The sequence below is a fragment of the Pelmatolapia mariae genome, linkage group LG16_19, assembly GCF_036321145.2.
Source record: "Pelmatolapia mariae isolate MD_Pm_ZW linkage group LG16_19, Pm_UMD_F_2, whole genome shotgun sequence".
Classification (NCBI taxonomy): domain Eukaryota; kingdom Metazoa; phylum Chordata; class Actinopteri; order Cichliformes; family Cichlidae; genus Pelmatolapia; species Pelmatolapia mariae.
Genome location: NC_086241.1, coordinates 64,279,212 through 64,303,426, shown reverse-complemented (window position 1 = coordinate 64,303,426; position 24,215 = coordinate 64,279,212). Strand labels below are relative to the sequence as shown.

General features: G+C 42.4%; 2 protein-coding genes across 2 annotated transcripts; both read left to right on the top strand.

The window, feature by feature from the left end:
* Positions 1–220: 220 nt before the first annotated feature.
* LOC134646278 (F-box only protein 33) lies at positions 221–8,167 on the top strand. Its single transcript, XM_063500131.1, has 6 exons — positions 221–880; positions 3,510–3,620; positions 5,558–5,718; positions 5,804–6,012; positions 6,117–6,414; positions 6,877–8,167. The coding sequence occupies exons 1-6, from the start codon at positions 447–449 to the stop codon at positions 7,140–7,142; spliced, it is 1,479 nt and encodes a 492-aa protein (XP_063356201.1). The 5' UTR covers positions 221–446; the 3' UTR covers positions 7,143–8,167.
* A 9,798-nt stretch (positions 8,168–17,965) lies between these two features.
* Positions 17,966–23,033, top strand: pnn (pinin, desmosome associated protein). Its single transcript, XM_063499640.1, has 9 exons — positions 17,966–18,119; positions 18,534–18,614; positions 19,697–19,768; positions 20,012–20,087; positions 20,197–20,291; positions 20,442–20,517; positions 20,651–20,806; positions 21,079–21,217; positions 21,327–23,033. The coding sequence occupies exons 1-9, from the start codon at positions 18,007–18,009 to the stop codon at positions 22,538–22,540; spliced, it is 2,022 nt and encodes a 673-aa protein (XP_063355710.1). The 5' UTR covers positions 17,966–18,006; the 3' UTR covers positions 22,541–23,033.
* The last annotated feature ends 1,182 nt before the right edge of the window (positions 23,034–24,215 follow it).

Genomic DNA, 24,215 nt, shown 5'->3' with positions numbered 1-24,215 from the left:
TCATGTGGAGGCTCGGGTTTTTTCCAGCCGAGAAACACTGCCCTCTAACGGAGCACGTCAGTATGGCAAAAATAACAGCACCTTCGGATGAAACCATTCAGGTGACAAGGTATCGATGCGGTCACGGGTTACCCCAAATCTGATGAAAATACCACTAAGTCATCAGCATGGTAGAATAAAATATTAGTGTTAGGAAATAAAAAAGGAATACCTGCGATGGATGTTTTGATAAGGTTTGTGGGAATTGTTTCCGTCCCCGTGTAATTCGGTGGAGTGGTACGTTCCAGTAGTATTGAAGGCAAAGCTGAAAACGGTTTGTTTTCACCGAGAGGAAGAAGCGTCGCTGATATTCGCAGCTGCTACCTCGTCGCTTTAATAAACGGTTGTGACATTTCGTTACGTCTGGTTGGTTTTTCGACAGCAGCTTTTGCCGTTTTTAGCTCGCCATGGCTCTGTGCGGGGGTGTCGGAGCCATGGCTTTGCCCAGCGAGCTTATTGTCCACATATTCTCCTTTCTGTCCGACCGAGACAAGCTCCGGGCCTCGGCTGTGTGCTCTCGCTGGAGGGAGTGTCTGTTCTACCCCGCGCTGTGGACCGAGCTCAAACTGCGAATAGGTGGTGGTGGATGCTCCAGCTCCGACGAAACCCCGAAGCTTGAGTTCCTTATGCGAAAGTTTGGCTCTTTTGTGCGAGAGTTGCAGCTAGAGCTCGCACCGGTGGAAGGAAACCTTAGCCATCTGAACAGCGACCCGTCGTCCGCCAGAATGGACCAGCCTCCGGGTCCCGATAGCGACCCGCAGCACAAGGAGCGATGGAGGGACGCCGTGGCCACCTACTTGGACCAGGTGTTATGTGTGTTCACCAGCATCCGAAACAATAGGTAATTCTAGAAAATAACCTCTGGAAATGTCTGCTTTGATATTTTTAATTGGAGTGAAAAATTCGCTTGACATGTTCGCCCTGTTTTGTTTTGTTTTTTAAATTTCTCGGGTTTAGGTGCGTCGCAGTGAGCTAGCAACTAGCTAGCTCAGTTAGCTATAAACAAACCCTGGCATTAGGAGTTACGTAATCATGCCAGGTCTTTGCAGTGGCAGCAAGCGTTATGTATATGGAGGCATTGTTGGTTTATTAAGGGCAGCTTTGCATGCATAAATTAAATGGTGGTGCATGTGCGAGGCATCTGCATGCCTTTTGTCACCTGTCCTATTTTACACTTCTCATTATGGTCTCTCCATAGCAGCAGGTACAATGCAGCACTGGTGGAGGCTAGAAGGCTTTGTTGACTGTGACTTGCTGATATCAGCACTGACATAAACACACACACACACACTCAAATATACAGTGTGTGGATGTATTTAGCCTGTTGTCCGTTTGTAGGACGTGATCACTTATATTCTCTCTCACACACACAAAGGATAATTTCTCCTACTCTGTAAAAAAAAAAAAAAAAAATTGGCTCTGTTAACGCTTCTGATTTCATTGGTGCAGCTGTGTCACGCCTTTTTCCACCTTCTCCCGTCTTCTTTACAGTCTTTTGTGATGCTGGCATTCAAAACTGGTTGCTTTGTCTTAATTCTACTAAAGGGGTTGAAATATTTGACATTATTTTGTTGTTTGTTTTAAAGTTGTTTCAGTTTAAGGACAACTTTAACCCTTTTCCCACTTCCCTGCTGGTGTACAGCTTTACTAGCTAGATCCAGAAAGTTGCATTTGGTGCCAATGCTGTCTTTTAACTGATAACGTTTCAGTTCAGTAACAGGCTGTTGTTTGTATAAGCTTCAGCAGCAGAGGAAGGATGATCTCCCACTTCCTACACAACACTTTCACTGACTATCCGTGTGTATCAGGCAACATATAGACACCAATAATGATCTATCTGTGGTAATCCACTTCCGGACACCTGATTTATTCAAACACACTTTTAAAATGTGACAAATTTAGGTTCATCCAGATGTAGAATTGTGAAAGTGGGCTTGGTGGGGAAAGCAGAACTGAAATAAATGGATGAACTTCTTCCACTGATCTCATCATGGTGATGAAGCATTATGAGAATCTAAGAACCATGGTCTCTTTTGTGCATGGTAGTTTTGAAAAGATCAGGACTATAACCTCTAACTTCAGAGCTCGCTATCGGGTAATGAAAAGCCTGTTTTTTTTGGGGTTTTTTGGGGGGGGGGTTGTGTTCTTTTCCTTTCATTTAGTGCACTGAGCCAGCTCCACCAGCACTGACGTATGCTCCGAATAATGAGAACAGACAAGTTGTTGTTTCTTTCTAAGGGCACTAAGTAGCTGCACATGAGCCCATAAACCTGAACTCTCAGCTGATACACAGGAAGTGGGTACATCAAACGTAACATGCGCTTCACCTCGCAGGTACGCCTGTGCCATGTGCGGCTGTATGAAACCCTTGTGGTTGCGCTGGTGCATGTGCAACACTTATGCAGGGGAAATGTTCCCATCAGTATTGAGTTGGCTAATTCAGACATTTAAAATTGTTAGGAAAATGGCCTACAACAGGAATTGTTTTCAATAAATGATGGCACTTTGGGAAGTGTTGATTGTAGGGATGCACTAATTATAAAATTCTGGGTTAATGGAACCTGTTTGACTATTATTTGAAGACTGCACATCACCCAGATAAGGTTCATATTTGTTTATAATGTAATGGCTGTTGGTATCTTGTGTCGTTGTACTGTTGGACTATTTAAAGGTCGTCATCATCATTCATAGGGATACTGACTTTAAGCACAATCATTATGAAAACAGTAAAAATAATTGTGTTAACTAATTTCTTAAGATATTCATATACATGTTATTGTCATTTGCAGTTATTTGATTTTAACTTATGTCTGACCAAATTAAACTGAAGTGATAAAATGGCTTAAAATGTTAAAATGTAAATTTTCCAATATGTTTATAACAAGAATAAATCTATGGCCTCTTAATCCTGTTGGTTCATTTAGCCAAAACAACACTGATGTGAAAGTAAATGTCATCCTATTTGCCGATAAACCTGCCCTTCCCTCTTATGTTTGTAACCGGTCCTATAAAGAAATTCGTCCTTTCTGCTTTTCACCACATTTATGTTGGTGATCTTCCAAGCATTACTATCAAAAGAGGTGTAGATCATCCGTTTGAAGCAAGGTAATTGGCTGCATTGTGACCACTATGCTTACATTGACTGCATCAGTGTTTGAAAGAATCAACTTTGGCGTATACACTGCTGCTTGATCTTTGCCAATCTATTTTGGGTGCCAGGATATAAAGGGCTTTCAACAGCACTGCAGGAAAGTGCAGGGCAGCCATAATTCTGTGCGGGATAGAAAGCAGCTCGGGAGAAGTGGGGACTAAATTACACTGAACAAAATGGCTGCAGTTTGTTTAACAGGTGAAACCTTTTTTTAAGTTGTTTGGATCGGATGACTCATCTGACTTGCTGCTGTTGATACAGGTGTTCTAGTAATAACTGGAATTTTTTTTTCTAACTGTACGTGTCTTTGTCTATTCAGAAATCTGCAGAAGCTGAGTCTGTATGGAGACACCTTCATTCTCCAGCAAGAGGGACTACTAGACAGCTCTCACCTGCATCTAATCCACCAGGGGGACAAAAAGATCAATGAGTAAGCCACAACATCGAAGCATGAAAACAGGTTTCACTGAAGTGACTGAACTGGATGAACTGTTTCTATCCTTGGAGAGAGTGTTTGCAATGTAAATTTAGTAGGTTTTATAAAAATGCAGCTAGTATTGTATTGGTAACATGGTCAAAAAAACAAATGTGATAATTTAAGCTGCATGTGGGTGTGAATGAGTAATATTTCCAAAACTGCATCTTCTTGTTGTAATGGAAAGTCTGCGGTGTTTGGTGTCTCTAAAGGGCAATTAATTTACAAAATTAAGAAAAGACAGTTTTTCATCACAGGACAGTCTTCGTCCACGTCAAACACTCAAAGTGTGTGTCTGGTTTCCTCCTAGAAAACTGAGTGTTATTACAAAGCATTGACTCTCTGAAAAAGGAGCGTTTGTTTTTGTGTGATGTTGGTGTTTAAGAGACTGAGGGCTTTAAATAGTGGTGTATTTACATAACCCAGTATCCGACGTCTACGTATATCGACGCTGATGGAAAATTTTGATTCCCATCAAATCTGAATGCATGCACACACCTCTGCACTGAGCAGACAGCAAATGAATTAAACCAATGCAGAAGTGCCAAAAATGCTGGCCACTTGACTCCAAAAGCAAATCAGTCCCAATAGACTCCATTTTTAAATGGCCAACTTTACAGCTTTAAGAAACATATTTACAGCTTGAAAGAAAAGCTCCTGGCTTTAATATATAGTTTCCACCTGCATAACAATTCTGAGGATAATATAACTTTTCCACCTGGATGGTCATTGAGAGGTGGCCCAGCACGGGGAGCTGAGCCAGTCAGTGACTGACGTATAGGTTAAAGTAAAAAGACAATCTTTCAAAAGAAAATGTTATGACATGAATCCAGTTTTATATGTTCTGTCCATTTGTGTTTATTAATTGCAGCAGCCTAAATCAGTCATTGCGTGTGAGTTCGGCCCTTCTGCTGCTATTTCTTATTTATTTCCCATCATGCTCGGAGTGTTTTTGTATTTGGGACGCACATTATGGTGGATGATGGATAGCAATGCTCTGATAGGTACATGTAGATCCACTCCCTGTCTCAATGGTGAGAAGTGGACTATGAAGAAGGTCACACAACCCCGTTTTTTAATACAGTGTTTGTGTCCATTATGCCTCCCAGACAGCTCTCACTCTTTGGGGCATGTGCATGGGATTTCTTAGGGTATTTAGAGGATGAGGACAGCGCCTTGTTTTTGTTTCTTGAGGTCCAGAGCGTATTGTCCAGCTGCAGTTTTTACTGATGTACAGTAACATCCACATGAATGCAAGGGTCCCAGATTCCTCAGCAGAGTGATCCACTGTAACAGTATGATCAATAGCATTCACTTAACTGGCGAGGAGTTTCGTAGTCGGCCGGTTGGTGCTTGTGTCAGGTGTTTTAATATCAGGTTAACTTACAGAGTACGTGGACTACTGGCTTTTCAGAATAACATACACGTCACTGCCAGCCTTGATAGCTTTTTGTCTCATTCACAGCAGTTGTTGTGGATTTGTTTTGCAGCTGAGCAGTAGTTCAGTAAGTGATGTTTAAATAAAAATGAGATTTGAGTGCATTCAGTGTAGCTTCTGTGCTCTATGTGGTTTGTGTTGTAGACACAATTGGCCATAAAACACTGAGTGAAATGCACCAAGTTGCTGAGCATAGCTCCACCAGTGTGGTTGTAGTGTGTGTGTCGAAATTGTTTGCACATCATTACAATAGATCCCTTTTAGGCTTACATTTAAACACATAAAGTCGGCGCATTTTGAAAGTGTATATACCCTGATGATGTTTTCTTTCTTTTCTCCAGTGTCAGGAATGATTTGGGGGATTGTTTTGTTTTTTAAACCAGATTTGACGGCAGCTTGTAGTCATTCTGTTTTGTTTTGTTTTTTTAAATGATCTTTCTTTGTCTCTCAATAGAATCCAACAGTTGTTTATGGAGGTCCTCTCCAACAGCAGGCAGCTGAGGTGGCTGTCTTGTAGCTTCATGCTGGGCCTGGTGACTTCCTGTTCTTTATCCTGCCTGTCCAATCCTTCAGCTGAGACCCTACAGCACCTAAGTTTACTGGACCATCAGCTAGGTATGTCTATTACATCATATAGTTTGTAAACATTATGTGACAGTAATGCCGAATAACTGAAAGTTTTCCTCTGAATTTCCCTCAGGGCCCCTCATCTCCCCATCTGAGTTGGATCGCCTCTCTAACCTTCATTCTCTGGCTCTCGATTTTACTGACTTTACATCTGAGCTTTGTGGTTTGCTGGCATCTCCACGGCGAACTCCACTTCATCGCCTCTCCCTGCTGCTCAACGGGGCCACCCTGGAGTTTAAATCATTAGAAGGGACCGCTACAGAGGATAACTGGAAGGCACTGGTACTGCTGTGATTCTGTATTGTGGCTTTTATTTCATGCTGAATTGAGGCTCTGTGTATTTAGTAAATCGTAGCATATCAGTAAGTTTACCTGGTCTTCCCCAGGTTCGTGTAAGCGCCAACCTGCGAGTGTACGTCATGGCCCTGGAGGTCGACAGCTCTGAGCTCCTCAGGGTCCTAAAGCCGAGCCTTCCCCTCGAGCGACTTCACCTCGACAGTTACAGCATGCCGGTGACCGACGCCACACTGGAGCTCATCTCCCAGCAGTACAACAAAACGCTGACTCACTTCCTTCTCCTGAGGGATGGCCCTGACTTCCCTGACCTCAGCATCAATCGTAACGAAGACCCTTTGGTCCTCTTGGCATGGAGATGTACTCAGCTGGCTGTACTCGTGATACATGGTGAGTTCAGTTTGTTTCTTTGATAGAATGTGAGCTGTAGTTGGTCAGATCTGTGTGGCTAGTGGTAATAATTCCAAACAAAACAGGCCTGTAGTGACTGTTTTCTAAACAGTGCAGCAAGCTGTGGACTTACTGTTGTGACTGTGGACACACCAGTCCAATATTTTTAGATTGCATCCCTGAAAAAGCTGAATAATGATTTTTTAATTTTTTTATTTTTTTTAAAGCCAGTCTACAGACTATTGTTTAATTCAGTGGTATGCTTACTACGCTGCGCATTGGCAGCAGTGCACTGGCTGCTAGCAGGAGAGCTAATGTAGCTTGAAGGAAGCCAGCAGTAAAGTAACTGCAGAGTTCATTGGCAGTCTTGTCTTCCTGTAGGCCGTATTAAAAAGAAGTTGTTATGGTTGGTGTTCATTATTAGCTTTGAAATCTGAATGATTAGTGCCTGAATCCATTTAGGTTACACTGTGTGGTCCCATAACTTGGTGGCCATCTCCCGACTGCGAGGCTCCAGTCTCCGTGTCCTGACCGTCTCCGAGGAGAGCATCGACTTTGATCCAGACCAGTCGGTGTGCATGGAGGGCGACCCAGTCCACAACCTGGTCAAGGAGGTTTCTCTGGGCCTCGGCCGTGTCTGGCAGCCTTGCCTGGATTCCAGCGTGTTTTTGTCCGAACCCACCCAGCACTTCCACCATGAGCTGCGCGCCTTCAGCATGGGCATGTAGACAGAGGATGGCAAACCCAAGGCATCACAGCCTAAACTGTGTCAAGACCAGACCAGACCAACAGAGTGCAAGACCAAACGAGAAATCTAAAGTGGAGCTTAAGAATGGTCTATAAATTATGTGAACTGACGTGAGCTGATTGTTTTTATTTTTTTAATTTTTTTTTTCCACAATTAAGTCTGACCATTTTTCAACGTCGTCTTGCTTTGCTACTCTTATTATCTAGTTGGCCAGTCGCTTGAAAAATGGATTCAGCTTCTGATGTTTTAAATATATGTATATTGCAGATAGGAGTATTAACTTAAAACTGGATTGCTAATTACAATCTGAAAAGCATTCGGTTTGAATATCACACAGATCTGACAGCTGGCAGGACTTCACAGGTTTTAGTTTGTGGGTCAGCGTGCAGCTTCCAGCGCCCGCTCGGCTCAGTCTGGTCTGGTCTTGCCCACAAGTATTCAGAGCTCTCTCCTTCACCTTAATAACCTCTGGAGCATCTGTGTAATGTACCTTTTGATTTGTTTTGTTTTCCTTTGTTTTTTAATTTGACTGTTTCCATCCCTCCTTGCTCTTTGTATAACCCAGTTGGGGTTTCTTTTTCCTTCTTCCCGCGTGGTGGTATTGGCTTTGTGTGTATTTAAATACAGATATATTATTATCCTGCTCACTGCTAGAACAGGACAGGCAGGTGGGTTGAGTGATGAACTGTAGGGATTTAAGAAGTGTTGTGTGTTCAGGCACAAGCTATTAGCTTTAGTTCTTTTCTTTCTTTCTTTTTAATCTTTTTAACAAACCATTGCTCTGTGTCCATCTGTCTGGAGTCTGTAAACTTACTGATCAGTAACTTCCTGGGTAACACAACCATAGCTGCTTCTTCTGTCGCTCTGAAAGAGCATCTCGTGCACTTGTCCACTAGTTCGAGAGCCTTGCCAGCCGGGTGGGAAACGCCACTGTGAAATGGCTGTGGCTGCTGCTAGTGAGTTTTAATGTAACAGCTGTGTCAGCGCCATGACTGATGATTATTGAGGGGGAGGGGGAGGGGGAGGGGGGGGGGGGGGGGGCGCGACTCAAAGCCAAAATAGTTTAGGGGTTTTGAGATCCTTACCGATGGTGTTGAGGAGAATATTGTTACATGCTTGTCGCCAACACACTTTGCACCCTGCTCACTTGTTGACTTTCTAGGGAAACCTCAGCGTCAGCTAAATGGGAAGCCCCGTATTCTGACTCACTTTCAGGGCCAAACTACAAAATTCAGCTCATCACAAAACAACAACTAGAAAATCTTTTTCTACTTTCAGGATGAATATCTCTGCCTTTCTGATTTCAGAGCCTTCCAGTTGTTTGTAAGAATGCAGAAGGCACGCATGACACAAAGTCAAAAATCATGACGCTGGAGGGCTCTGAGGTCAAAAACATCTTCAAGTAGTCCTTCATTTTTTTAATTTTATTTTTTTTTAAAGAGAAAATGGGGTTTTGTTCCTTAATGTCATATGTATATTTGTGATTTAAGTAATCTCTTTTGTAACAGCTTCCAAACTCTTGGTGAGGCCATGTTAGAACAGCAGCAGTATTCTGCAGGAGCAGCTATCACACAGGTCATGGCAGCAGTACTGTTGGTAGGAAGAGCTCTTCTTTCTTTTTGAGGGGGAACAAATCATGATTGAGAGCAAGGAGGGGGGAATGGGTGCATTGAATGTAACTTAATTCATTTCTGACGCTGTTGGCCAGCCATTGAAGGCTTACTGTATAACAATTGGAAGCAGAGGTTTGGCAGATCTTGCTGAATAGCTGAGTTTTAACATTGTAGGTTTCACTGACAGCCAAGACTGCTCCCCCCTCTCTTCCTCCTTCAGTGCAGCAGCACAGTAAGGTTTCGGGTCATGTGACGAAAGCTGCTTCTGTCAGTCTCAGGTAGGCTTTTAATGTCTCTATGACCAGCAGTGGTGGCAATGTTGTGTAGCTTGTGTGAAACAATCAGTTAATGTGAGTAGAAGTTTTGTTTTTATTTTATTTTCTTTGGATTATTTCCTCTTGAGTCACAGTTGCCTTTTGAAACAGCCCCTTGTTTTCTGGCTACAGTTGTTGTTATTGATGTTGTTGTTTATCTTGCCATCCGATAGACCCTCGGTCGGAGGGGTCAGCAAACCTAATCATACATTTGTTTTCAAAGATTATGGTTGATAAAGACTAAAGAATGGCACAACCATGCTGCTTGCTGCACGTGTCTTATATCTTCAGTAGATGTGAGGGACTGAGAGGCTGTGGGGTGGTTCAAATGAATCTATGCTGTCAATAGGGGACCTGCTGGGCCCAATTAATGTTTGAACTGATGGTCGGTCATCTGAGGTGAAATGCTTTGGCACTGTGGGTCTGGCTGAGCTTGTCCTCATTCATTCACAATTGCATGACTTTGATTAAGTCAGTGTCTTTACTTGTCTGCTTTCAAGTGAATGCGATCACTTTAATACATGAAATGAATGTTAACAGCTAAAGCGAGGCACCATAGACCAAATGACTCCATATAGACATGAGCACCATCAGTTGATTACTGGGCTCAGTATAGCAGTGTGATCCTACAGTGTTGTGACTGCTGAGTGGTTATGAGGTCCTATTGGGGAGTTTTCTGAGCTGAGTTGAGGTTTAACAGGAAAATGGAAGTTGGGTTGGACTTAAATGTACCCAACTTTCGTGAGTAAACGAGCCACTGTCAGAAAAGCTGCCCACCCAAATGGCTTCAGCTCAGGCATGGATTTGTAAAGGTCGAGGACAATGGCACTGCACACTGTAAAGGTCCATATCAGGGTCTATAGTTTACAGTGTTGACCTTACTGATTTTATTCTCTTCCCCATGGACTGATATGGAACCAGTGTGACAGCACTTTGCTAGTTTCAGAATGAATTCATCGCAGTGACTGGCCCCGGATACTAAATGTTTGCTTGTCTGTTTAAGGGGACCTTGGTGGTTTAGCCATGATAATCTCTATAGTCCTTGGTTCATATCTCAGGATAAATGCACTTTGGTACCAAGAGTTTCTTTTAAAGGCTGTTTGTGGTTGTAAATAGCTCTGTACACTCAAACACTCAGAGGGGAAACGTACCAACATCACACATTCAGACCAAAACGTGTTGGTTTTTTAATGTCATCTTCCTCCACGCTCCTCCTTCTTTCTTCTTTTTTAAAAGCTCTTTTATGTGAGAGCTGTTAGAGCTTCGTATTGTTCGTAGATGTCAGACAGGTAAGAGGTGTAAATATCATGGCAGTGTTTAGTAGAATGTAATGTCAAAGTAAATGGTCACCTCAAATAAGCAGGTAGATTTTTTTTAAGAAGCTGTTCCACTCTCGTTTCGCCATCACTTTCCTGTCTTCACAAGTCTCTAGATTTTATTGGCTTCATGCTAGAACTTAGATTTGGCTGTTTATCTGCCAAAATTAAAGGAAGGAATGGTGTTTTTACCAGAGATTAAGCTCAGATAATCAGAATTACAGTTCAGATTTGTTAGCTTGCTGAAATACTTATGCCACAAAACTAGAAATGGAAAAAACTCTATTTTAGTCAAGACACGTGTAGAGAAATCCTGGTTTATCCTTCCAAGGAGACAAGAGGTCAAACAGAAGTGCAACCAGTCCAGCATTGTGGCCAATAGCTGAATATTGAGCCATCTTGTGCCTGAAAGCCTCTGAAGTCTCACTGCTTTTCAAACCTTGCCTGTCAGCAAAATATTGGCTTTGTTAGGTGTTGTTATTATTAGTTCAGTTTTTAAGGGTTAAAAGCTGCAGTGATGAAGGTTTCAGCAGCCATCGTGTTTTGATTCTTCTCGGATCCTGCCTACATTTTTCTGCTCAGCTTTTCACTTGTATGCAGTAGAAATATATAAATAAGATGTTTTTGGATGTGCAGTCCCATGCAATGTATGCATGCCTCTGTGTATTTGTATTTGTAGGAGAGAGGGGGAGGCTTGCTCGTGTTCACCAGTGTAGTCTTATCACTTCTTCTGCAGCTGGAAACGGGAACAGAAATCGTTCGTTCTCAGGGTTCAATCGGTTTTTGGAAAAGGAGGAGGACGATGGAAACCTCAGGCCTGAAGCTGAAAGAATATTAGGAGTCACTGGATCTGTTCTCCACCCTTGATGTGTTCTTAGCTGCCAAAGACCACAGAGGAACAAACTTAACCCAGACACAAGTCTATCTGAAGTGCCCACAAAGACACACACTGACTGGAGGCTGGTCCAGTATTGTTTTCTCCTTTAAAACTCCTACTATTCTGATATTTCTCCACTCCTTTTTTTCCTATGTTTATTCCACTGACTATTAATAGTCTGTTTGGTGTCAAACTCTGCCCTTCTTACACTTTGGACCATACTGTGGACGTGATAAAATGTCAGCAGCCTTGCCATGTGGTTGGAGTGAATGCAGACCTGAGAGCAAAAGGCTTCCCGTCTGGTCATTGACTGTGCCCTGTGTTTAGAAACACAAGACTATGGGTTTTAAGGCATTATTGGATCAGCGTTGCTGCACATCTTGTACAGTGTTACCTCTAAACGGCACTCAGGGTCTACAGTGCATGTTGCTTAAAGTCCGGTCCAGTGCAGGACACTCCTACAGAGGCTTAAGCAGAGTGATCTGGAGTTTTCCTCCTCCTTTCTCTTCCCTGTCCATCGTCTGTTTCACTGTGAGGAACAAATGAATGTAAAACTAAGAAGGTTCAATCTCAGTAAAGTCAGGGACTATACACTCTCGCAGATGCTTCCAGGAGGAGTTACACCCTGAAAGATAGCGGAGTGAGGACAAAGGCCCATGTGTCTCATGTGATGTGGTGTTTGGCCAGTAAGCCTGTAGCCAAGGTCGAGTTTGAGGGGAAGTGTTTAGTCCTGAGCTATAAAGTGATTTGCTGCTAGAGATCTTCTAGGAACAGGACATTCCACACAGGCGTCGCTCAGGCCGTCTGACAAGCAAACAGTTTACTGCTGCAAGGTCTGCAAGAAGATTACTCTATCTACAGATAAACTATATATTTTTTACTTTGAGTGGTCTGTGTGTGAAGAGATCAGAGATGCATCTAGAACTGACGAGTCACACCAGATTAGCAGCTGGTCTGAGCAGAGTGGAGGTGTGATAACACTTAGAAATGGTTATGAAGGGTGTTGTTCATTTCAGGAGGTAAATTGAGTTTCTAATGTGTGTTTCTGCGATGCCATGCTTCAGCATCCTGAGGCCATATTGTGTCCGGTACACAAAGTCACAAAGGACGTGGGGGGGACAAAAGCAACTTGACTATCACAGTGCTAAAAAAAGAGGGCTGTGGAATCAGGTGGTTTCACATGTTGAGTCAGTCTGGCAGGTGGAAAAACAGGACTGCATGTTAAGGACACAGAGGTGCATGTTCACTTTGGATGCACAGGAGCCTGTGCTGGGCTGATTTTTATAACATATGCAGACGGAGTTTGTTTGACTGACACAAAGCTAGCAGAGCCTTATTTTTAATGAGTCCTGCCATTAAAAATGACAGGTTTGAAGGCTCTGGAGGGATGATGGGATGTCAGTTATTCAGGAGACCATTACCAGCACTTACTGCACATTCAAGTGGCCGCAGCCCTTTTGACCATTTTATACTTTAACTTTTTTTTTTAATTATTATTTAGCTTCTTTTTATTTTATTTTTTTCTTGTGCTGTTATGTGCATTCAGAGAAATCCTTGAGGATAACTGGGCTCACGTGGCCCCTAAATGAACCCACAGAGCTGGCCTCTAATGCACTCCATCTGAGAAAGTTGGCCTTGGTGGCATGCTTGCAGAACTGTAAATATACTGTCCAATCAAGCCTGTTATACAGAGGGATGGGTATGAAACCTCTGTGATAGCCACTACTAATTCCCTTGACATGGACAGGGTCATGAGTGTGTGTTATTTTAGTACCAAAGCAGCAGACTGTGTCAAATCTGCATCCGCCTAAATGCGGGCTCAGAGCCACAGGCAGACACTCATCACAAGTTTCATTTCCACTTTGATCGTTGCTTAGACTCGATGCCGACTCGAGGGTTTGTGATGTTGACTCTCAGGATGTTCTGGAAAATGAAACTTAACTTAAATAGCTTAAGAAAAAGAGGTAGTAAGATGGTTCTGGGCCTGAAGCCTTCCCTAAAAGACATTCAGGGCTGGTTCAGTGTTTCTGGAGGATTAACATAAAGAGACAGGGTTTCCTCATAGCAAGGTTGTATTTCTTTTTAGGTTTGTTTTCTCATTTAAATGCTTTGACTACAGACTACTACCAGTACATGCAGGACTGAATGAGCTCACAGAGGGCTGGCCGCATGCAGGAATGTGGCAAATCTGATTAACTTCCTGATGTGTTTCAGTAACTTGGAGACAAACACTGGATGTGCATTGCACTGGTATAAAATCAGTCCTGTAACAGAGATAAGTACATGTGTTTGAGGCTAGATGTACTAGCACTGACAGGAAGTTTGGACACTCCGGCTTTTAGTTTTCCAGCCAGCTGATGCTGATGATGATGACGATGATGATGTCAGCCTGGGTGCGATAGTAATGGTGTTATCATTTATTTGCTTCTCTGTAGATGTAGAGGCGAAACAACAAAATGGCACTGATGGCATTAACCTGGCCAAATTCTGTCAGTATCGTTGGTGCATGGCGAGAGTCACGCAGCGCCTGACTGTATCATGGACCTGATAGATATTCATGCTCAGTGTCGGCCAACTATCTCCATTTAGATCTCAGCTACTGTGGCTGTGATGTTTCTGGCTGGTAAACAAAGTCGTTCTTGTCAAGTCTGGAGAGCCAAACCTCCTAATTAGCCAGGCAGGCAGGCCTGCTGCCCAGTCCAGCAATACAACTATGCAAGAGGAATGCATATAATCCACACTCACCCTCTTTTTCTTTTTTCTTTTCCTCCTATTTTTATATTTGGTTTTTCTCACTGTCATACAATAGAAACGAAGATGTAAACTAATAAGAACTTGCAATGACAATACTTGGCCTTATGATGATTTCTGAAATCTTATCGTTTAGTTTTAAGATCTTTTTGATTCTGGTCAGCCAGCCCAGCGACAGCAGCGGTGACGGCGGGCTCACTCTTGGTCTCTGTGAGACTGGCTAGATGGCCCCAGTTTTATCGTGGTACGAATGTTGTGCATTTGTTTAAAATCAGGACAGTTTGCAATAACAGCAGTCTTACTAGTGGCCACAAAGGGGGCACAAGCAGTGCTGACGGCGCCCGGCTGCATCTTTAGAAAAACCATAGAGGAAGAAATATAAACTATATAGATATCTAAACTCACACAGTGCATATTTGTATAGGTATCAACAATGCATTACCGTGGTATACTCTTATGCAACACATGTCCGGGTTCAATTTATGAACATGAAGTATACTCTGAAATCACGCAGACTTTGTAAATCAGAAGCTCTGTTGTTGTGTGTTTTTTGCAGAAATGGTTTTACCATCGTTAATGTTGAATATTCTGAGCGTAACGTTCCTGTGCGACTGTGTCGGTTAACGTGAGCACATAGCACCGGGTTATTACCTCCTTTCTGTAAGCAGGGAACCAGACTGAACCCAGAACACAGCTGGATAGACTTCACGTACCACAGAGCATATTTCAGAAACAAAAACTTCCAAATCTGTTCTGCACAGAGCTTTAAAAGCAAGTCAATGCTGTAACTCACCTGAGCTATATCAAACAGACCAAGGTGTGATTAAATGGATGGCTTGTGGATTTTTAAGACCAAGCAAAACAGAGTTTTACCCTAAATGTCCACAAGAAAAGGCACATAAAAGTGATATTTGAAATCGTCCCAGCTGTTTTTTTGGATTAGTCTGCAGGGAAAGAGTCCTCTGGAAGTAAGAGGACAGATTTTATCATTGAACAGTGTTGATCCATGGCTCTGTGGTGAAGAAAAGGGAGGACGCGTTATAAACCTCCACGTAAAACCTCTGAACTGACAGATGGCATTCACTTGAGGGGTCAACCTGCCGAATGTTGATTTGAATTATTGTGGAATGAATGCTTCTCTTCTTTTAGTCAGTGAATAAAAACAATAAAAAGTCACTTGCTTCGTTTGTCTTTTTTTTTTTTTTTTCCCCCTTAAATCCATTAAAAAACTGGTGTTGGAAAGAAGTCGTCTGTCGTTCTGCAATCTCCAATCATCAAACCAAACCAGACCATAGTTATTCTGATTTAAAGTACCACAAAGAAACAAACAATAGCTGCAGATTGTGCATGAATGTCAAGTAGACCCAAAGCTAACTCAGTCACAATTAGTCTGCAGGGACATTATATGACCCACTGGTTTCCCGTGTGCCTTTAAGTAGCCTATTGTCTCTTAATCCGGTGGTCCCCAGCCTTTTTCACACCTCCACACCCGTTAGTCTAAAAAACAATAACTGCTCCTAATGACCTTTGGGTTTTTTTGTTGTTTTTTTTAAATGGGTTCTCACCTAATTTTATATGACATTTCTCAGTTATTAACCGCTTCCACACCTACAATGGACATAAGCATCAGAAAAGATTCCTGAGATGTTGGAAGAAGACGACGTGGTCTTGCCTTTTCTTTTCAGGTCACCCATTTAATGCAATATTCAAGGCTGTTAACAAAACCCTTCATGTGAGTTATCTATCTGATGTGGCTGAGTCAGGCGGATAAGTGAGAAAGTGCCACTGAAGAATTTGATGAAACAATCAAATGAAAAGATAAAGTGTTAAACTGCCCCACCCCCAACCAGAAAATTCTTCATCTTTACTTGTTAAGTCCCTGCCCACTGAACACCGATATTACACAATGTTATCCTGCCATTTTTTTGTTTACTCAGAGGAAGTCCCTGCAGCGCACGTCGGGGACTTCCTTTGAGTAAACAGCATAAAGCATTTGCAAATGGATCTATGGAAGCCCAGAGATGTAAAACATAACAAGGATAAGAAAAACGTGTCTTTTTAGCTCTTCTGCAAAATCCTGCGCCAAAAAATATTTCACATGTTAAAATATTCCCCTGTGATGATTTCAATATCCTTCTGCTCCTGCTCTCCTGCATCCACCTTACTGATCTCACATCAGCCTGTCACATCAGACTTGCTTTTTATCTGCTCAAAAATGTCTTCCAACAATAATTTTAATCATAGTTTGAAGACACCAATGTCAGAAATGAAACAGGCAAGAAAATGCCCCTCATGTCAGTATACACTCACCTACCACTTCATTAGGTACACCTCTTTAAACACAAGTATTTTACCTGAATGTAATTTAACCCATTTAGGTACGTAGACATGGTCAAAACAACGTGCTGAACTTCAAACCGAGATTCAGAATGTAGAAGAAAGGTGGTATACATGATTTTACAACCCACGCATACACAAGAGCCTCTCTGAAGGCACAGCACATTAAACCGTGAAGCATATGAACTACAGCAGGAGAAGACCACACGGCCCTACTGTAAGCTAAGAAAGTGGAGCTATAATTCGGTATTTGTAATATGTTGGAATAAATGTTTTACGGGTTGCCTTTCCCAACTGTAATGTACTATTATGCATCACAAATTGCTAAAAAGCAGTCTGCTAACAGTAAAGTTAATTAAAAAGCTTTTTAATTAATAGACAGGAATAACTGTTTTGCACTAATGCTGTAGGACTCAGACAAAGAGCTCGTTCTCATCTGGATAATGAGACTAGGAGATTATCATTGTGGCGTTTCACAATTAAGCTGAAACAACAACACATTTTTTCCCCCCAACCAACAGTCAGAGGAGTGGGTTTTAGAAGGCTGGGTTCTCTGCTGTGTAATTAAATGCATGATGACATCAGTGTTATTGGACTGGTAGCAGAATGATATGAAAGAATCATCAGCAGAATTGTAGCGCACACTGTTAAAAGCCAGGAAATCAGCTGCGGTTTGATGTTTGGTTTCCACTTTGATATGCAAGAGCTGCAACAGCAGGACTAAAGGGTTTTATTTTCAATCCGGGGCTCGCAGCTCAGAGCCGGCTTCCTCAGTTACTGATAGAGATCAAAAGAGGCAGGCAGGCACCCTGAATCTGGCTGTCAGGAGAAGAAAGAGTGTCTCTACTCAGGAGGAGTGAAATAAAAGAACATTTTCTTCATTCCTGTCCTTAATCCAGTCTCGAGAGTATCGTCTGTATCTTTTAAACCTCTGATGAAGCTTTAGTAAAAACAGATACAAATCAGATGTTTTAAGTCTAAATTTATTCTGCTGATGCTAACTTGAGAAGTAAATCCTCTTGCTCCATGCAGGTTTTGATACATTTCTTCTGGTTTAATTCCTTTGTAACTTCTGAGGATTCCCAAATATTTTGTGTCTTCTTACAACATTTCACATATAGGACTTTTCAGCTCCTGGAAAGGGTCTTAATTTATTTTCTTCTACAGAAGTAAGAGGCTATAACACTGAACCATGTGTCTTCTTATGAAATTAGATAATACGCTTTTCATTTAGTTGACTCTCATAGAAGATATAGGTGCGTTGTTGGCTGAAATAGCACACACTGTGATATGTGATCAGTCCTGCAGTGGTGAATAATCCGCTGCTTCTTGCCTTCAGTTGCTTCCTTGTACTTTAGTGTGTGTGTTGTACTGTTCTGTCAACATTTTTACTTTGAATTTAGTTTGATCGATTTTAAAGATCCTTCTAAGGCTGGTAAATTAAATTTATTTCAGATACACGCAAACACACCTTTCACCCCCGATTTTAGAACCAATACATACACGTTAGTAAGCATTATCCATCCCTGACCAGAGGGTGGCGGTGATGCGTTGATAAAGAGACAGGATGAAAAGGAAGAAGAGTTAGAAGTAGAAGAAGCGGACGAACACGTGATTCGCGCTAACTGGAAGCAAGATGGCGGTGGCAGTGCGGAGCTTGCAAGACCAGCTAGAAAAAGCCAAGGAAAGTTTGAAGCATGTGGACGATAATATTCGTAAACTGACCGGACGTGATCCTAATGAATCAAGGTAAAAAGCTTAACTGGTTATTTAGTTTTTTAGCGAGTTCCTGGAGTGAAGCTGAAGAGTGAAGCTCAGTCGACGTGTGCTAAGTTAGCGTGGGTCGGCTAACCTGCAAACAGCACCGCCTCCTTTGTTTTGTGTCGCACATATAATGTTTTTACCATCCTAATTTATTCGCATCAAACGAATAAAAATGAACCAAATTGTTAACTTCTTAAAATATTGGATTGGAACATTAAATCTGGTAGATGAACAGAGTCGAGGCCCTGCAGGAGGCGTCGTCCGGGCGGCACATCACTTTGTCTTGCTTAATAATAAAACGGTTCTGCAGCAATACAAACGTATAATGTTAACGCGAGTCTTATTTGTCAGACTGTATTCTTTCTTTTGTGTTAACCTCGGTGTCTGCTGTGCTTGCAGGCCGGGTCAGATCCGTCGGCTTGGCGGCCCCATGGCAGGCCCTGGAGGAGGAGGTAGAGGCAGAGGAATAAACCTGCTCAGGTAAATCTTTGCGCGCGCCCCCCCATCTCGGTAAAAATAGCTTTAGATTTTCAACTTTAGTGTGTGATCTGAAAAGTATGTACAACAGTACTTCACCCCCCCCTCACATCTTCCACATTGTATTAAATGTGAGACTTGGCGTCACGTCACTAATTAAATAACCCTTGTTTTGAAGGTTTGAACTGGGTTGTTGCTGGTTACAGAATGCAAGGCGTAGTTTATGACCATTTGTACAATAGCACACTTTATAATCATATTGATTTAATCAGTTAGACGTTAAAAGGGGGGATTCTTGTGCTTTTCTTTTATATTAATGGCCACGGGGAAGTTAATTATCAGAAGCAGAAACTGTATAACTTTCACTAAGTAAGTAGCTTGGTTTACAAACTGTAATGGACTGAGAAGCTGCCCCATTTTGCGGGATAATTTGCCTTGGGTGTTTTTTTTGTTTTTTGTTTTTGTTTTTTTTATGTGAACCATCCACACCTACTATATCCAAGTCCAAGAACAAAAACATGGAGTTGGAGATAAATGTTAATCACATTTGTCTATGATGTTTTTATGATTCAGTCTGTAAAGGAAGCACTGGTGTATCTGTTGAAACACATTTTCTGTTTCAGTTAAATGTTCAAAGAGGGTTTGAAAATTGTTGTTTTTGTCTTGATGCATGCTCAATCATCCAAGTAATTAAATCCCAGGAAGTTGATTGTTCATCAGGGCGTTGTTTTTAGTGGGCGAAACTTTTGGCCGCTCATTCAAGTGACTTAATATGCAAAGTGCTATGACCACTTAAGGACAATGAAACTGACCTCAGGACCCATTGTTGGTCCTTAACGGTAGTTTCGGTCATTATGCAAATAAACTGTTTAAAAGGTTGGGGAAACCTAGAGTCAGCTCAGTCTGAGCTCAGTCACTTGGATGAGTGAAGCATTTCTCCGACTGAAAACGACACGTCCAGATGAACGGAATGAGCTTTCTTGGAGTTTCTTTGTGTCTCTCCAAAAAAAGGTAGAATAAATTATTTAAACCGCAAAAAATTCAGTCTGTGCATCTCTAAAGTTTTCCTCTTTGTCCTCTCTCAGACGCAGTCTCTCAGACATAGGAAGCGGCGGCCCTCCTGCCAAGCAAAGGGACATCGAAGGAGCCCTGCTAAGGTGAGATCTCGACTTGAAATATAATATAGTGATTGGGTAGTTTCTAGTTTTGGAGCTTGTGTAACACATTTTACCTGAAACCCTTTTGTTAAATAATCTTAATATTAATAGTGTAAGAAAATATGGTTTCTAGAGTAAATTGTATCATTATTTGAATTAATTCTCAGCTTTCTGTAAATTTTTTCCTTGTCTTGATTTCAAAGTACCATCTCTTATGAGTATTTGGTCTTTGTGTGGCTGCAGGCTGGCAGGGGACCAGAGGGCCAGGAGGGACATGCGTCACGACAGCGACGCTGAGGATGACGATGATGTCAAAAAGGTAATTTTGTCAAAAATACTTGATCAGTATTTGCTGTCTCACAGTGGATTTTTTTTCCTACTTTGAAGTGATAAAAATCCTAACAATTTGCTTCTTGTCCTTCCTTCAGCCGGCGTTGCAGTCGTCTGTAGTAGCTACCTCCAAAGAGAGAACGCGCCGAGATCTCATTCAGGACCAAACCATGGATGAGAGGGGCAAACAGAGGTAGCTCTTAAACTCTACATTTACATTCAGAGTTGATTACTAAATAGCCTGAGCCATGATCAGTTTAATTTCATCTGGCAAATGGCAAAACATGTCTACAGCTGAGAATTAAAAGTGTGTGATGGTGGTGTTTTGTGTTGTCTTGGTCAGGAATCGGCGCATGTTCGGCCTGCTCATGGGGACCCTGCAGAAATTCAAGCAGGAGTCAAATGTCTCTTCAGAAAAGGTGAGGAATAGATTCATCTTTTGCTTGGTTATGAGAACAGTATTTTTGAAAATGTAGGTTTCTGTGTTGATGAGGTCATAAATTCCACGATTTTGTTTTCTTCTGCTTCATATTTCTGTTTGTCATCCTGCAGCAAAAGCGGCGTTCTGAGATTGAGCAGAAGCTCGAGGTTCAGGCTGAGGCTGAGAGAAAGAAGGTGGAGAATGAAAAGAGGGAGCTGTTTGAAGAGAGGAGAGCCAAGCAGACAGAGTTGAGACTTCTGGAGCAGAAAGTGGAATTGGCTCAATTGGTAAGACGGTGTATTTATGAAGTATAAGTGAGACTAGCATGAAAGTGGCTGAGTTTTGTTTATTTTTAATGAAACTGGACTTACTGATTCGGCCAAACTAAATGTCTATTTCATTTATCACTGCTTAATTTTCACACCAAATTGTAACTTGATAAACATCTAATTTAATACTTAGTCTTTTAATGCCTATTTTTGTAGCTAGAATGATGGGAAATGTAAAATCAATTTGAGAAAAAGGTGAAATTGATTTTTTTTTTTTTCCCCATCCAAAGCAAGAGGAGTGGACCAGCCACAATAATCGCCTGGTGAAATACATTCGCACAAAGACCAAGCCTCATATCTTCTACCTGCCTGGAAAAATGTGCTCCGCAACACAGAAACTCCTCGATGAATCCACCAAGAAACTAAATGGTGAGAGGGACTTTTATTTTTGGAAGTGCACTGACAGTGTTGTGGCAGTGTTATATACTCACAGGGGGTCTGTCTACTAAATAACAGGAGGATTTTTTTTCCTCAACAGCTGTGTTTGAAGAGAGGCGTGAGGCTTTTGCTGAACACCTCAGCAAGATGGAGTCGCGTCCCCGGCGACAACTAAACCGCGAACAGGACGGCAACACAGCGGCAACAGGGACGGAGCAGCCGGAGGAGGGTAAGCCAGCAGGTCAGGTAGTCAAGGTGACAGGTAATAAGGGCAATGTAGAGATGGAACAAGAAGAAGAGGAGGAGGAAGATGAAGAGGAGGAGGAAAGGGAAAAGGAGGGGGATAGAAAGGTGACAGAGAAGGAGGAAATGGAGGAAGGGGAGAAGGAAGTGTCTAAGAAGGTAGAGGAAGAGGAGGAAGGGATGGAGTTAAGTGAGCATAAGCGGGAAGGAGAGGATCAGAAGGAGAAGGGAGACAAAGAGGGGAGTCCAGAGTCAGAGGAGATGGAGGTAGAGCAGGCAGTAGAGAAGGCAGTAGAGAAGGAGGACAGGGGTAAGGATTTAGGGGTAGAGATGGAACGTAAGCAGGGGCCCACAGATCTCCAGGACAGCAAGCCCTCTGAACCAGCTGTAAGCAGCCAGCAAGCCGAAAACACCAGTCATCAGCCCGAGCCCAGCCACGCTGCTGAGGAACCAGCAGCAGAGTCTCCTGTGACCCACGGGGCATCTATAACCCCAGAACCCCAGTCAGCCCCTAGTGTGCCTGCACAGGTGTCCACAGTCCCTGGATCTACGGTCCAGGACTCCACAGTTGACAAACAGGCAGTGGAGGGGAAATCCCAGGAGGAACCCCCACAAAAACTACCTGCTTCCCAGGAGGTCCCTGTTACTGCCCCAGCCAAGGAGGACAGCGGCAGAGGGAGAAAGAAGGAAAAGGAATCGAGGAAAGGCCGCAGTCGCAGTAACAGCTCTTCCTCTTCCTCCTCTGGCTCCTCCTCCAGCGGAAGTTCCTCTTCCTCCTCCGGGTCCAGCCGCTCCTCATCATCCTCTTCTTCCTCCTCATCCTCATCATCCAACAGCAGCAGCCGTAGCCGCAGCCGAGACAGCGGCAAACGCAAGAGGAGGCCCTCAGATAGAGACAGGAAGAAGGGAGACGAGAGACGAAGCCACAAGAGAGGAGGGAGTGGCGGAGGAGGGAGGGACTCGAGGGGATCGAAGGAGAGGAGGAAGAGGAGGAGCGAGGAAGGAAGGGGCAGGTCGTCCCGGAGCGATAGGGAGCATAAAGATAGAGACAGGAAGGACAAGCGACGCTAATCTGGTTCTTATTCAGCTTCTGTAAAAACTGATGGAAAATAAGCTTCCAACTATTTACTTCCAACATTAATTGTTTCCTCAAAAAATAGTTTTGACATCAGGGGGTCTGAAGAGGCGATGCTGGTGGCTAGTTCCTCCATCTTTAACTTGGAGGCAAAAAGGAGTCCATCTCTAATTGAACCCCTTAAACAGTAAAGGTGTAATTTCCAAATGATTTATCCTTAGTCTCAGATTTGGTCTTTACACGGGTCTTTGTGACACAGTGAAGAAGGTTGTGAATGTTCTTTTTCATCCTAAGCATAATGAAGAGGCTGGGCTCTTGATGGTTATGGTAGACGTGGCCATTCACATACATTAGTTTTGTTTCATGTTGTTATGACAACACTGTTTATTCCCATTTATTTCCACTGTTTTCAACAATGTCAAGTGTGATTTTCTCAAATACTGGATTTTGAAACTTTTTTTTTCTGGGGGTGGGGTTAATGACTGATAATCTGCTTCAAAATAAAGTTGAAGTAGTGAAAATATGCTTGTTTGTGTGAATTCTTATTTTTGTTGCTTTTATTTTATTTTTTTTAATACATCTCTTTTCAGTTTATTGCGCAGTTCAGGCAAAAAAGATCCTCCTCAAAATACAAGTTATACTTTCCTAAGGATGTGCGAAGCGCCAACAGTGGTTAAGTTCAAATACATGTACTACAAAGACACAATCATGCTTATTTTAATGGCGTGGAACTAAAATGTGACAGAAAACGAGTACTACTAATCAAAGCTATTTGGTTTTTGAGGGGTCAGAATTAGTTTTCAAGCATGTAATTGAACCCTGAAGATGTTTGATCTATTCAATCTTTTTTTATTTGTACAGAGCCAAATCACAACAACAGTTGCCTATAGGCACCTTATATTGTAAGATAGACCCTACAATAATACATACAGAGAAAAACCCAACAATGATATGACATCCTATGAGCAAGCACTTTGACGACAGTGGGAAGGAAAAACTCCTTTTTAACAGGAAGAAACCTCCGGCAGAACCAGGCTCAGGGAGGGGCGGGGCCATCTGCTGCGACTGGTTGAGGTGAGAGAAGGAAGAAGGGATGAAAGACATGTTGTGGAAGAGAGCCAGAGATCTGGTGTATTTTGTGGATAACCAGCCCTAAAATGCAAAAACTCATTGGGAGTGACCAACACAAGTGGAGCAAAAAAGGCAAGCCTGAGATGGTCTCGGGGTGTGCAGAGGAGGGATAGCATATATAGTGGGTAGAGGTAGATGTTGAAGGCTGAGCTGCAAAGCTGGAGGAAATCCGGGAGACCTCAAGAGAAGATTCATGGATGGACATGACAATCTGTCATGCCCTACAAAACATGCAGGATTGAGCACAAACTATGTCCATGTTGTTTCATTTATTTATTTATTTTTTAGAAACGTTTTTTTAAAGTATATGGGATTTTTTTTTTTTTTAATTAGGAACCCAAGTGTACCTGATTGGATTTGTCATTGCAGTATATTTCGTTCCACCGTATATCCATGAGGAATTGTCATGTTTAAAGTCATTTTTAAAGCATCTACTTGACATGATCACAAGGGCTTGATGACCAGAAAAAGTGTAATTATCTTGAGAAAAGAAAGCAACAAGACTTCTTTATGGTTGTGAAGATGTTTCCTTCAAAGTTT

What these genes read in the sequence shown, in the direction of transcription:
- LOC134646278 (XM_063500131.1), top strand. Translation starts at nt 447, where the DNA reads ATGGCTCTGTGCGGGGGTGTCGGAGCCATGGCTTTGCCCAGCGAGCTT. An exon ending in ACCAGCATCCGAAACAATAG is followed by an intron (nt 881 to 3,509) that starts GTAATTCTAGAA and finishes TTGTCTATTCAG; the next exon opens with AAATCTGCAGAAGCTGAGTC. An exon ending in TTTACTGGACCATCAGCTAG is followed by an intron (nt 5,719 to 5,803) that starts GTATGTCTATTA and finishes AATTTCCCTCAG; the next exon opens with GGCCCCTCATCTCCCCATCT.
- pnn (XM_063499640.1), top strand. Translation starts at nt 18,007, where the DNA reads ATGGCGGTGGCAGTGCGGAGCTTGCAAGACCAGCTAGAAAAAGCCAAG. An exon ending in ATGACGATGATGTCAAAAAG is followed by an intron (nt 20,088 to 20,196) that starts GTAATTTTGTCA and finishes TCCTTCCTTCAG; the next exon opens with CCGGCGTTGCAGTCGTCTGT. An exon ending in CAAATGTCTCTTCAGAAAAG is followed by an intron (nt 20,518 to 20,650) that starts GTGAGGAATAGA and finishes GTCATCCTGCAG; the next exon opens with CAAAAGCGGCGTTCTGAGAT.